This window comes from Alternaria arborescens, assembly GCF_004154835.1.
Source record: "Alternaria arborescens strain FERA 675 chromosome Unknown contig_39, whole genome shotgun sequence".
Taxonomy (NCBI): Eukaryota; Fungi; Ascomycota; class Dothideomycetes; order Pleosporales; family Pleosporaceae; genus Alternaria; species Alternaria arborescens.
The window spans coordinates 80,993-95,103 of NW_021167894.1; the positions used below are offsets into that span (position 1 = coordinate 80,993).

Here is a 14,111-nt window from a genome sequence, read left to right on the forward strand (position 1 = left end):
TGGATGCAGCACGCTGAGGGTTTCACAGAAAAGTATATCCCAAGGACCTTTCACTGTTGTTGGACAAAACACTCCGGTGCCGTTGAGTCGAGATCACTTTGCAGGTTCCCAACTCTTACGAACAAATACTATCCGAAGCTACTGCGTTTATACTTTGTTGAAGACGGACAGCACATCGTGGTGGCAGCCTACAAAAAGTCAGGGGTATGAGCGGTAAGGCGCCCAGCTAACCGCATTGAGAGCGGACGATGAAGAAACAGACAAGTGCCAATAAAGTCGAGTCGTACTGATCAGGGACGGATGCCAGGACTATTTTGAGCATGTGGAACAAAATTACCAAGCTATCTACGAGAAAGTCATTCTTACGAGATCTACCTCCAAGCGCAAAACCTGTTTTGGAAGATACGCAGAACTGTTACGATTTGAGTAGAAAAGTAAAAGTGTCTACCTTTGGATAAATCGGTTAGAGATGAACTTCTTCGTACAACAAACAATAAACATGTCGGAATAAGCGCAAATGCACAAGATATCAAACCGTTTCGAGGTGTAGCGAAGCACGACAAGGCGACACTGGTAATGTGCTTGCCGAGCGATGAAGTGAAGAAATCCAGCAATTAAGAATCTGGAGGGCTGGAAGAAATGAAAACAAAAACGCCCAAGAGAGGCAGTTAGCTGGCCGCCCACATTACCACATCCTCCCCTTGCCCTTGCTGCCAGCCGCTGGACTAAGCGGTGGAAAAGCGTCTTCGGCATCCTTCCTACTCTGCTCTTCAGCAAGACTCAACTGCATGGCAAACTCCAAATCCGACATCTCGCTCTCATTGCTCGATCCAGCAGTGGTCCTGTCTTTTCTGGGGGTGCTGCCCTGAGAACGTGACGGCAGAGACTTTTTGCCCTTGGCATACTTGATTGGAATGTCGAATGCGGAAGGCGGCGTAGTGGCGGGTTCATACATGTCAGCACCAGAGCTCTCATTAAGAGAGAGGCGAATAGCTTCAGCAATGTCAGCATCCAGCTCTTCATCATCTTTGACGGCAGGTGACGAAGGCTGAGCTTGGATGCTCGGCTCTGGCGTTACAGTCTCACTGCTGAAGGCGCTACTCTCGCGCTCGATGCGGCGCAGCTCCTCCGCCTCCATGGTCTCCTGGGAAAGCATCGCGGCGTATGCCAAAGCTTCGTCCTCGCTCAATAGCTCCGTACCAAAACGACCAGCCAAGCGCTCGGCCTGCTTTTGACGTTCTTGCCTGTCACGCTCCAGCTCAGAATGCTCGTTGGCGATGTAGTTCTTCAAGTTGACTCTGCCCGTGCCAGCAAAGCGCTCGGCAGTATTGTTACTTCCGCGTTCAGCTCTTCGAAGTCTACGTTTGCTGCTTCTGTACTGGTCAGCGGCAGATGAGCTGTAACTCCAGAACCGAAGCTGATTGCCAAGCGATACTGCGCCTCGCAAGACAGTCGGATCAGGGTCCAGACATACGGCACCGGCAGCGAACATGTTGATGCCGACTCCTTGGACAGAGGCTTGAGCCTGTACGAGCTGTCTCCGAGCACGCGAAGCATGTCGAGAGTGAAGTGTTGTGATAGGTGACATACTCGAAGCCAGCGGGTCCCATGCCTGTACCAGGCCGTCATTTCCGCCTGCTACGAGATAAAGAGAGGTGACAGCCAAGCATGATATCTCTGGTGAGTCAGTGTAGATGATCCGAAGAGGGTCGATGTTGTTTGTATAGTCGGACGAGCGCGATGTGGGCGCCCGGATATCCCAAAGCAGCACTACACCAGACTTGGTGCCAGCAGCTACAAATCTCGCGCGCTGACCAGGAATATCAGAGGGAGATGCAGGCTGACTTGCAACTGACATTGGGGAAGCGTAGGGCGAAGACGCAGTGGAAGAAGTCGAGAAACCGAGCGCGGGATCTTCAGACAGGGTTAGAGTGGCGAAAGTAGACACGTCTAAAGTGGTAGTGGTAAGCTGGGTGCTCTTGAAGCCGCCGAAAGTGAGTCTTGAACACCTCCATTCTTCTTCGGACAGGCTTGCTCGTTCTGGCGAACTCGTAGTCGACATGTACGAAGAACTGCGCTGGCGAAGAGAAGAAGAATCCAGAGTTCCCGTGCCTGGACCACCGAACAGGGATGTAGTCGGCGCAGGCTGAGGCGTCATGATACGACTCGAGGTAGTCGTATTTTTTTCTTGGTCAGTCTTGCATCGAGTGAAACGTCTAATGTCCGCAACGTCTCCTTCTTCAAGCCCGCATTCGAAGACGACCATGGCCTCTCCAGCGTGGTTGCCGTCATCGCCAGCAAAATCGACCTCAAGTCTTCGACGCATATCCCATCCAAGGCACGTCTTTCGGAAATGCTTAGGTTCCTTGCGAAGGAACTGTTGTATCTCTCTGGTCTCGGCGGTGATCTGTTCCTTGCTCAAGCACATGCCGTCCCACGATGTTCGAGGCGAGTAGCTGCCGTCAACATCGGCATCGCTGTATGGATCTGGTCGTGCAGTGCGCCGGCTAGGCTCTACGAGGTTCCAGTATACGCTGCGACCAGTCAGCCAGCCCAGATATTCTGAGTATTGCTCAATGTCATCCTTTGGGGCCTGGCTGCGGGTTGGAAATTTGGTCAAGTAGAAGACCTCGCCGAGAGCGTTCAGAGCGACCGCCCAAATGCGGTTCTGAGCATAGCGCTTGGCTGAGTATTGCTCGTCTACGGCGATGGCGATGATGGGTACGCCTGGACTAAGAACCCAGCGCGCAGTCAGCTCGCCACGCTGTACGCGAGATGTACGGAGACCATCTGTACCAATACTGCAGGCACTAACGACACCAGCTGCAGAGCCCATCATCATCCCAACCAAACCTTCCGAGAGCGTGGGGATTGTGCTCGACTTGGCGATCCAGACACTGCAGATGGCACCACCGTCGATACCTAGTTTCGGTATACCGACTTCTGGCATACTGAAATCGCTGGGTTCGGCTATGAAGCGACCGCGCATCTCCTCGAGGGAACGATAGTAACACGAGCCTTCTGGACAGCCCTGGCCATAGATCATGCCATACGGCTGCGATATGTCCATGACGTTGGGCCGTCCGACAACGTCTCCGGAGCCCAGTCCCCACTCAGCGACACCAGGAAAGCGTTCTGAAAATTGACCGTAGAAGTGGGGGTCGCTTTGTCCCCACGGATCGACTTTACCAGTTGTCGGATCGCTGCTGGTCACCATGCCAATATCGTCTGCACCATGAATGAAACGCGGCATCTTCTTGTTCAGACCAGAGCCAAACGTTGCCTGCAAGTGATTTATGATGGTATACGTCTTGGCATCGTAGGTTATCATTGGGGTGACTGTCTGCATCTGAGCAGCGCGGGATGGTGTTGAGGGGACCTGCACAGGCTTGCCTCTAACGAGCGATCGCAAGAGTCTGGTGCGTAGAATATACTCGCTCCTCCACGAAGCCAATGCCGTGAGCCTAGTGAAGCGTCTCTTTTCTGACCGCACGACCAAGCCATCGCCCTCAAGAGCTGAGCGGAACGCGGCGTCTTCGAGCGAAAGGGGGCCGGGGAAATAGCGACCAAAAGCCACCTGCCAGGCGTGTGGGGTGGTGACTGCATCATGGAAACGGCGAGAGACAAGGGAAACGGCAGCAAGGTCGTTCGGCGACAGGTGGGCAATGGCGTGAATCAGGACCTCTGTGCAAGGTCAGCTCGTGTCCAAATGTTAAGCATTGTCAGTCTCGCGTTGTACACACCATTTGGCAGCTTCGAGATAGGAGAGTTCTTGTCGCTAGGCTTCTTGTTACTCTTAATAATCTCAAACAGGGGCCCATCAGCAGGTTTCCGTGGTGAAATCTTCAGCGCATTCTCGTATTCAGTGATTCTATCCCTCGGTGGCGGCGAGGGGGACGCGATGCGCTTCAGTCCGTCTGGTTGCACGGTATCGACGACCCCATTGCTGGCCTTGTCTGGACGCGTCGCATCGGGCGGTGTTCCCGCGTCTCCCCACAGCTCACCCGAGTGAGGCTGCAGAGAGCCCTGCAAGTCATCGCTGCGGTGCTGTCCATGCTGGGATGCGGTGGCGGGGTCGGGAAAGGTCTGTACGTGGGAAACGTTTTGTGATACGTTTGTAGGCTCTGGCTGCATAAAATTGTGGAAATGGTTCGTGGATGAGTGCAGTCGACCGAGCTGAATGGCAGTGCTCAGTCAAAGTGAATGGATGTGTTCGCGAGGATGTATGGTTTCGTGGTGTTGGTGCGAGGAGAGTTTGGGGGTGAAGTTGATGACTCGGTTTGGGGTTGCCAAGATAAGAAATGTAGTGACTGATATGACGATCGCCACTCCGAGATGGAAGCTGCGAACGTGGGGTAGCAACAGAGATGGCACTGGCAAATCGCATCAACAGACCCACTATTACCTTCGCATGTGGCACTTAGAAACGTCACGAGTACCGCTTAGTATCTTGTTAGTTGGTCCATTCCGATAAGTTCCGAAAGAAAGAGGCACCGTCACAGGAGCTTGTTGTCTCTTTCCTAATCGCAAAAGCTACGCAATTTTGAGGTCAACGTTAACAGGAAGGTCATAATGTTTGCCTTTAGGATCAATTAGTCCTTAGGGCAGAACTAAGAAGAAACGAGCTTCTTTGTGTGAATCATCTATACGTACAGCCAAGAACAAAACGCCAACCGGTCAACAGTCATAATCAAGGCACATACAGCCGTGAGTACGCGGCCACGTTCGTCCTGCAGCATACACACGCAGTATAGTTTTTCGACGCCAATCCCACCCGGCAATCATCGCACAAGCTCAAGCACCCACACGGCCATACCAGCACAGTCCTTGGCGACATCTGACAAACCACACACTGTGGTCCCTCCGAGCCCATGCCCTCTGCTCCCGTGTCCCAGCTCCCAGCATTGCTCGCGCCCTGCGGTGCAGCCGCGCTCCGGCGACTGAGGATGAGATCTTCCAGAAGCTGCTCCTCTTCTTCTGCAGACATGCTGACACTATCACCCATTTTGTAGCGTGATGTTGTTAGGATCTTGGCTTCTTCGCGCTCCATAGCCCTGCGGTACTGCGAGCGTGTCATGATGTTGGAGCTCTGTAGATGGCGTGACAGCAGCTTGGCTTCCTCTCGGTCCTCCCTGGTCTTTGGGTCGAGGAGTTGAGAAAGACGGGAGAAATCCATTGCATCGTCAGCCAAGGGTGTTTCTTCCCGACTCCGCTGGTATGTATCGCGTGTAGGCGTCCTTTGGCCATCGTCAACGTCTGACCATTCATCGTTGTCTGTCGTGGTAGCATAGGATACGACGCTCGTAGTGTCGTCGTCTTGTGGAACAACATAGTCCCGGCTGTTATCAACCTCGTTCCAGAGACTGCCGTTGCGCCACCAGGAGTACAGATAGTCGTCGAGACGATCCTCTGAGTCCTCGGCATCTGGTTGAGAGTAGAAGCCACTCTGTCGGAGCCTCTCCTTTGCGAACGACTCCACGTCGAATTCTCGATTCTGACGGACTCGGGACCGGTCATCCATGGTAAGCCATGGCTCTTTTGCTGATGTAGTTTGGTTTTGGTATCGGCCTGCTCCAGCTGCTGAAGCATACATCTTTCCATCGTCATCAACAAGTCCCACAGTACGTCGTAGCCATCTAGGCCGGTAGCTGATCCCCACTTTGGCCAGTGCCCAGTCTGTGATCTTTGCAAGGCTGAGGACGATCAACTTTGATATGCGAAAGAAGAATTGGTATGTTTGGAGATAGCGACTGCGTTGCTGGAGCGCGGGGTCATTCTGTCCCATGGCATTAGAAGAATCTGCAGAGGCTACACCTCGCGTCTTGCGCTCTCTTGCGTAGCCTGACGATGATGTATCCGTCCTGACATCACTAAGCTCGTCAGTCACCTCAACGCCCTGCGCAAACGTATCGTTTCTGAGTTCAGATGGAATGTTGGTGATCATCTCTCGGGTTTTTCGTCGTCGAGCGAGCAGTTCCTGTAATCTCTGTTTTTCAAGCCAGGTCATTGCATGGACATTGACTCTAGTTCCCTCGTTAAGGAACACGGCTTCACTCGCCGAGGTCAGAATGACATAGCCTACCTTGAGTATAGTGGTGTAGAAGTCTTCGTGCCAATTGATGGTCAAGGGTGTGATCGAGGATAGATGAATGTTGGCATGTAGATTACCATAGGCCAAAGAGAACCTCTCTCCCAATGTCAGATTTTCGGTGCGTCCTGCAGGCGGGGATATTACGGGAACAAGGAAAGCCAAGAGGTAGATTAGTGCGCACACTGCGATGCCCACGAGTATCAGCAGGTGTGGGATGAACCCAATGATGCAAACAGTGGGAAATCTCAAGATGCCCACATAGTGATCTGGATCAGTGACCATCCTGGTGAGACGGACACAACTCCAGGCGAAAGCTGACATGTATGCTAACCCACACATTGTGGTCGTCACTAATCGCCATCTCGAGCGCACCCCGGCAATTGCTAACAGGTTGCTTATGAAGTGGCTTACACTAGAGATGAGGGATATCAACAACACTTCTGGCGGCACGTTGGCCATCCTGGAAAGCTTCGACCTTGGAATCATGAGGGAGGTGCCGTCTGGGGTGAAGACCGACTTTGGTTTGAAGAAGCGTGTCGAATCGACCGCCAGCGGCTTCGTCACCACTGCCTCTGCCTCTGCAAATGCGAGCGAATGTTCAAATATGGTCATTCCAACTTCCTGGATCGGACGTCTTCCTTGCAGGGCGCACGCCAGGGTATCGACAAACTGACCAAACCCGAGGGTGACAAACATGGGCCATAGAAGCGCTAGTGACCCAGAGGACCGCGTGCCTGATGGATCCATGGGTAGCATGTTCGCAGCTCGGCATGAGTCCTCGGTGGTTTCCCAGAAGAGCACCGCTGATGCCACTTGCCACAGATAACCGCCTTCGCCGCCAAAGTCTGTGTCCAGCTGCCGTTCGTCCGCTCCATATTGCAATGTCGACCACCCTGGTGAGGTTTGGCATCGTATGGCTCGTAGGATGCTCTGTGCTTGGTAAAGGAACAGAACCAGGGGCATGATGTAGAGAGCGAAACGGAGGTAAAGGCGGTCGAAGGATAGCGGAACGCGACTGTTTCCATAGAAGTGAGTTCTGTTGAGGATGATTGCCTGCGAGCATGTATTTAGTACGAAAAGTGCAAAGTCCATGAGTTTAGGCTTACGATCGCGAAGGTTGCGATGGCCCATTTGGAAGTGATGTAGCTGAACCAGGCAGCTACATTCCTCAAGGCCTGCCATACTGTCATGTCGCCCTCAGGTGCTGCAGCCGCCGAAGCCGCAGCAGCAATGGATTCCTGCACAAAGCCAGGGGATGCAGTTGTCATGGTGCTGTTAGTCAGGTTGGCTGTCGGCTCTGCGATAACGCTTCCGCCCGAGCGCATCATGTCGCCAAGAGAGCTGGCTTTGGAGAACAGACGCGGCAGTGCCATGAGCAAGTCCGCCGGCGACGGCAAGAAGGAAGTCGCGTTGGCAAACGCGCCGGGAGTCTCCATTGCGGACGACTGCGGATCCGAGTATAACCAGAACTACGTGAAACGTCGAAGGGATTAGGCAGTTATTCGACTGGAAACATGGTAGCTGTGAAGTAGACACAATCCGCAGCAACAGTTGTGTCAAGCGTTATAGGAATGCTTGAAGGTGGGTGGTAGCTTGGTCCGCAAGTTGGCCGTGTGAAGCGTGGGGATGACGCGACCCGAGCGTGCGGGCTGCAGCTACCTGCATGGGTAAGCCTCCGCTCCACCTCCGAGGTATGGAGCTTGTTGGATAAGTTGTACCCAGCACACGAAACCTACTCCAATGGGATGAGTGATGACTTATACTAATGTAGGAGGGGATAGGATATACGGTTTGCGTTTGGGTGTAGTAGGCTAGAGGACAACACGTCACACGAGCTTCTTCCTAAACACACCACAGTCTTTCCTTAAAATGGTAATGAATACCATGAATTCACGTGCTAATAACTAGTCGGGTATAAATGAGCTCGCGTCTCCAATTTTACACCTGAAACTATACCTAGGCAAAGCTGACCTTGAAGGTGTACAATTTGTTGTACTTTAAACTTGCAGACAAAGTAGCAGGGTATGCCTTTAATGTATACCTGATGACAACGGGCTTCCTGGCATGCTGTAACAGGTCGAGCATCATGATTCACGCGAGTTTCCAAATCACGCACCTTGCGTGACTACACATGGCATTTCCAAGTTCTCTATATTCCAACGCCATTGATACGGGTATGGTACAATCATATACACTCCACAGCAGCTTCCGCCTACGCTGTCTTGGGCTTCTTTGTTCCGTACTTGGACCGCGAGGTGATCCGGCTACCAACACCACCCTACGACTTGTTAGCATCGTCTTTCCCGTTGACATTGACCGCTGTATGTCTTACCAGATCCAACGCTCCTCTGACCAAATGGTACTTGACACCGGGGCAATCTTGCGCGCGGCCACCTCGTACCATGACAACTGAATGCTGCTGTACGTTGTGCCCTAACCACTGGTTAGTCTTTCTGCCAGTTGATTCCACGCCGCTCTTCCATACCTTCTCCTGGGATATAGGCCGTAATGACCTTGCCCGTACTCAGTCTGACCCTCGCAATCTTCCTCTCGCCCGAGTTGGGTTTCTTCGGCTTCGTCGTTCCCACTTTCAGACATACGCCCTTCAGCTCCGGCCTATCCCTCAATTGTGGCGATCGGAGTTTTCGCGCCTTCTGCGCTATCCGCCCTTGTCGCAGGACTTGTATTAATGTGCATTTGTTTGCGCGCGATGCTGGTGCTGGGCTGACTGCGAAAGCCGGTGTGCTGTGCTGGAACGCGGTGGCGGCAATTGAGGGTCGGGTTGATCGCACCGGGGCGAATGGGGCTGCGGAGAGGGCCGAGGGCCGCGCAAGACGTCGGAAGAATGTGAGAGACATGGTGGGCGCTGTGGTGTGGCTCGAGTTGTCCGCGATGGACAAAAGTTCGAGTTGCACCAGCAGATGTGGCTGAGTCAGCTAACATTGCCGGTTGTATCGCCAGCCACGGACACGCCGGACGTTGACTTTATTGTCCATGCCAGAGGACCTGAATTACAACAATTGATTCTCTGACTGGATCACAAGTCTGCACTCAGTCTGAAATGAATGTTCTCACGGGGTGGTGACCGTCTAGCCTATTGAACACTTGCAGTACTGCGACAAGGACACAGATCCAAATCAACAACACGATCACGATATCGCCAATCAAAATCATCAGTCTCGGCGCAGGATTTGGTCGAGAACATCGGACATTCTTCACAAAAAAGGGAGTATCAAACACTGCAATCAAGTCTCCACCATTATAAGTCTGTGCACAAGCTACATCACAACCTGTTGTAACATTCCCACGCGTTTCTAGTATGGCTTCTTGGGGTCTTCTAGACAGTGCGAGCCTTACTTCAAGCGAGCACGTCAGTGTCACGCGTCTCCCGCCACTTCTGACGGCTTTGGTGACCAGGAACGCAATCGTACACAGTGTATTCAGTGATGCCTTCAAGTGTAGCGCTGTGCTAAGATAGCGGTAAGAGTCCAGATTAAGAGCCCATCTAAAGGAAGTAATCGGGGGTCCTTCGTGAGACCATGGGCTCGCCAGCACGTGGGCAAGGGTCAAATTGCAAACTGTGGTTGCGTTAGAGAAGCGCAACGATGTTCAGCAAGGTGGAAAACTTACAAGGTGTACTTCAGGTGTTCATCAATCTCCATGATCGCGGCCTGGTTGCCACATCTGTAGCAATAGTTGGGTGCTGTAGGATGTTAGTCGTGCAATCAGGGACGGGATGGGGGACAACCTACCCGAGAAGATGGTCACGACATTCCTGTCTTGCGACCAATTGTACCCCTCCATGACTAGCTGATGAGCACGTGCCACTAGGGTCAAGCCGTTGTTGTGGTTGAAGGCCTCTGAGATGTCCTGGCCGAACGTGTATCCTGCACCGCGGGGTGAGATTCCCCAGCCACACCTGTCATCTGGGTCGGACCAGAGCAGGTCGCACATTGGTCCCTCGTGAGGCACCTCTTGTATGCGGTCAAGCGCCCTGATGTTGTCGAGCGTATCAATGCTAGGAGAGAGACCACCGTGCAGACAGAAGATCTGGTTGTCGATCAAGGCAGTGAGCGGCAGGTAGTCGAAAAGGTCTGTGAAGTATTTCCACACATTGGCGTTGCCGTACTTGCGGAGACACTCGTCGTAAAAGCCGTACACTTGGGTAATTTGACGGGACTCGTGGTTGCCACGGAGGATGGTGATGCGCTGGGGGTATCGAATTTTGAGCGCGACCAGAAGGGTCACAGTCTCGACGGAGAAGTAGCCTCGGTCGACATAGTCGCCTGTTGATGTCAGTATGGATGAATGCCGCTGGGGCAGGCAACGCACCCATGAAGAGATAGTTTGTGTCCGGGTTGGGGCCGCCGATCTTGAACAACTCCATCAGATCGTGGAACTGGCCATGTATATCACCGCAGACTGTGACGGGGCATTTCTGTACCAAGGTGAGCGGATATCGGAGTCGCAGGGGAGATGGTACGTACCACTGGCTGTACGTTGGACTCGTCCTGGAGTACCTCGCGGGCCTATAGCACAATGCTCGTCAGAAGATGCAATCTGAGCTGTTTTTCTGCGCGAGGCTATGTCGCATACCTTGTCGCATAGTCTCTGCACATCGCTCTCGGCCAGCTGCTTGCAGCTCATGAGGCTCTCGATCCAGCCATCCAGCGTGGGGATTGTGGTCGGCTCAGACGTGGGGGCAGATGACAGCTGCATGGGCTCTGGCATCTTTACATCCTCCATATTGGTATCCATGGTTGCGGGGCGGCGGAATCGATGTAGGTGGGGTGGACGATCGGTTGTTGTGGTGTAGAGCTGTCGAGGGGTTCTTGCCCTTCAAACTCGGCCAATGACGTGCAGCAGACGCGAATGGAGGCGGTAGGCGGGAGCGACTTTCAATTCGAGGGATCGTGTAATCAGAGACTGTGTGGCGTACAAGGGGATATCAAGGGCGGCAGCAGGGTCTATGACAGGAATATGGGGAGAATCAACACCACGCACCGCAGGCATATACAGCCTTGGAAGCGCTGGCCGCAATGGAGAATCGTTTGTCCGCGCCGGGTACCAAGAGCCGCAGAGGATTTAGCGCGAACTGCAGCTGGAGTCCGTGCGCGACTGGGCGGACGCTACTGCGGGCAGCTTTGTGCAGTAACCGCGACCCTCGTCCTTTCTCCACTTCACACTTCATTGTCACTATTGCCCATCGCAACCACCAACGCGACAAGTAATAGCAACAATGCCCGCAAAACGCGCATACAGCGCCTACCTCTCCAGCATGCCTGCGGATGTGCCAGTGGTCACTGCCAATGGCTCCGGCGCTCCACAACTGCAGGTAAGTGCTCGCTGTAGGTATTGACCTGGATGAAACTCACAACGACGGCAGGCGCAGCACACCACACCTTCCTCTGAAGCATACCTACATGTTCCAGGAGGATGGCCGCAAGACGACACCACCGCCACCGAGGAAGTCATACCTCCGCGCGCTTCTCTCTTCAACACGCTCGGCAAGTGGGCTGCAACCGTCAGCGTTGCCAGCCTGCTCTCACTTCCAGCGCGCCTTGCAACCCGATACCTCCGCCGGCAGACGATCAAGGCGATCCCGATCATCTCCTCGACTGGCTCCAGCAAGAAGCGCTTCATTGCTGCAGGCGTGGCAGATGAAGAGTACGCGACACCTTCCCCTTCAGTGCGCGCGCGCGCGAACCAAACGCGTCGCGAAAACCAAAGGCAGGCGCGCGCGTCACAGTCGTGGAATGGTAGCCTGGGCCCGCGTCAGTTCCGCGACTCACCAATTCGACATACGTCACCAGTCGATACACAAGATTACGGACTAGAGACTACACCCACAGGCGGCTACTCCAACAACGCGAACACATCCCTCGAGCCCGAATTTGGCGACTCTGAAGATGCAAACACATCCCTCGATGTCAATGTCGACTTCTCTTTTGACAACATTCTCACGTCCACCCCGGGACGGAACTACCATACTGGCTCTCCCATAAACGTGTCCTGGGACTCCCCTCAGATTGACTCACCAGCGAGCCCAACTCCGTCTCCCCAGTCACACGACTATGCATATGAATCGCCTGCTTGCGACAATGCAGCTCCGGCATGGCTCTTTTCTCAGTCTCCTGCTGCGCATACCTCTCAGCATATTACACCATCAGCGCAAGGACCCGCAAGCGCAACCCCCAGCTCAAGCCGCAATAGCCAGCGTGCTATCAAATTGCCCACAGTTACACCTATGCGACGCCAGCTGTTGAAGCTGCAGCTTGGCAATGATATCAAGCGCAGACAGGCCGCGCCTCTGACGGAGTCTGCGGAACAAGGTTTCGCCGAGACCCAGTCGCCTCAAACCAATCCCGAGGCAGCCAATAAAGACTCCTCCACTACAGATGCTTTGTCATATGCATCTCCTCCCGAGCCACACACACACAAACCTCACAACTCTCCATCAGAAACTGATGGTTCGCCGATGCAAATTGACTCTGTGCTTGCTACCCCAGAGTTCGAATACGAAAACGACTTGTCGTTTCTTCTTGATGCACCTACTCCGCCGCGCAGGAAGGGAGTACGTTGGGAAAAGAATGCTAAATGCAAGCCCTTCTACTTCGACGAGAGAGTTAGCGAAATGCTCGACTCCACGCTAGAAACTATCACCTCCAGCCCGGTCAAGAACTACCATGATGTGTTCCAGAATCCTAACCGCGGCGCATCAGACGGCAGTCAGGCCGCATCCTCTTCCGGCTCTTCACCGGCCAGTAGCCCAAAGATTACACTTTTCGATTCTCCTGCCAAGGACGGTGGATGGCGCGGTGTCTCTATAGATACCTTTAATGCTCCAGATGAATCGCTCGAAGAATCCCAGCTATCACTAGAGCTTTTCGAGGATCTCCAGAGAGAAGTACAGAGGAAGCTTGCCCTGGCGCCACCGCCACTGAAACCACTTGTCGCGCCGCTCTCTCCCAGCGAAGAAGAGATACTGCAAGATGCTGCAGCAAAGACCAACCACGGCCGCAACGCCAGCCAGTGGGTTATTGAAGAGAAGCTGTATGCTCGGGACTTTGCGACCTTGTTGCCTCGAGACTTCAACGGCGACCCGAGGGCTTGGCTGAACGACAACATTGTCAACGAATATCTCTCCATTCTTGTCGCCGCAAAGAAGAAGGAGATCGGCTTTGTACACAAACGTAACGGCCCCGCACCTCCACTTCACGCCTTCTCATCCTTCTGGTATCAGACCCCCGATACCTCGCGCTGGACCAATAGGTTCCAGCTCAAAGGCAAGCAATATCTAGATGCTGACCTTATCCTCTACCCCATCTGCGACAAAGGACATTGGCGCCTGCTTGTGGTCTATCCCCAGGAACGCTCCATGGAGTACTTGGATTCTATGGGCCTTGACGGACAGAAGTACATCGACCATCTAGTGGCGTACCTCGAGAAGGAACTCGGCGAACACTGGGTTCCTGGAGAATGGACCAAAGAAACTTCCCAGCGGAGCGGACAGCAGCTGAACGGAAGCGACTGTGGTGTCTTCACTCTCATGAACGCTTTGGTCCTTATCCGTGGCGATGCCCCTGACCGCGTTGTTGCTACTAACGGTATGGACGACGCGCGCAAGCGTATTGCAGCCACTCTGCTAGCCGGACAACCTACTACCGAACTGGAGTGAGCAGGTTTTCATTATTCAAAATCACGGATTTTACTTTCATTTTATATCACGGATTGGCTGGGACTTTTTTTGGATTGTTTTGCGGCGCATAGCATGGTGTTCGGTCGCTTACGAGGTTCTTTACGACGGTCACGACCTTGATACCCCATGATACCCATCGCCTCAGTGGCATGATTGTTTTGCATAGTTGGGAGGCATTGTTCTTGTTTTGTTCTGTTTTGTTCTGTTTTGTTCTGTTCTGTTTTTGTTCTTCGCCTATATGGCAGATGGCACGCATGTTCCAATAGTGGGTGGTTTTTGCTCTTTTTGTTCTTGCATTTAGACACAACCGTAAGGAATTCG

At 53.4% G+C, this 14,111-nt stretch overlaps 4 protein-coding genes across 4 annotated transcripts; 1 reads left to right on the forward strand and 3 right to left on the reverse strand.

Moving 5' to 3' along the window:
• Positions 1 to 685: 685 nt before the first annotated feature.
• Positions 686 to 7,527, reverse strand: AA0111_g10767 (hypothetical protein; the record flags this gene model as incomplete). Its single annotated transcript, XM_028644556.1, has 4 exons — positions 686 to 3,684; positions 3,744 to 4,086; positions 4,847 to 7,144; positions 7,198 to 7,527. 4 exons carry the CDS (start codon positions 7,525 to 7,527, stop codon positions 686 to 688), a joined length of 5,970 nt encoding a protein of 1,989 aa, XP_028501619.1.
• A 776-nt stretch (positions 7,528 to 8,303) lies between these two features.
• Positions 8,304 to 8,949, reverse strand: AA0111_g10768 (hypothetical protein; the record flags this gene model as incomplete). The annotated part of the gene is made up of 3 exons (XM_028644557.1): positions 8,304 to 8,369; positions 8,424 to 8,524; positions 8,577 to 8,949. 3 exons carry the CDS (start codon positions 8,947 to 8,949, stop codon positions 8,304 to 8,306), a joined length of 540 nt encoding a protein of 179 aa, XP_028501614.1.
• A 647-nt stretch (positions 8,950 to 9,596) lies between these two features.
• AA0111_g10769 (Serine/threonine-protein phosphatase PP2A catalytic subunit) lies at positions 9,597 to 10,849 on the reverse strand (the record flags this gene model as incomplete). The annotated part of the gene is made up of 6 exons (XM_028644558.1): positions 9,597 to 9,669; positions 9,722 to 9,794; positions 9,844 to 10,377; positions 10,424 to 10,529; positions 10,579 to 10,620; positions 10,688 to 10,849. 6 exons carry the CDS (start codon positions 10,847 to 10,849, stop codon positions 9,597 to 9,599), a joined length of 990 nt encoding a protein of 329 aa, XP_028501613.1.
• Positions 10,850 to 11,330: 481 nt separating this feature from the next.
• On the forward strand, positions 11,331 to 13,769 carry AA0111_g10770 (hypothetical protein; the record flags this gene model as incomplete). The annotated part of the gene is made up of 2 exons (XM_028644560.1): positions 11,331 to 11,426; positions 11,478 to 13,769. The coding sequence occupies 2 exons, from the start codon at positions 11,331 to 11,333 to the stop codon at positions 13,767 to 13,769; spliced, it is 2,388 nt and encodes a 795-aa protein (XP_028501662.1).
• Positions 13,770 to 14,111: the final 342 nt, after the last annotated feature.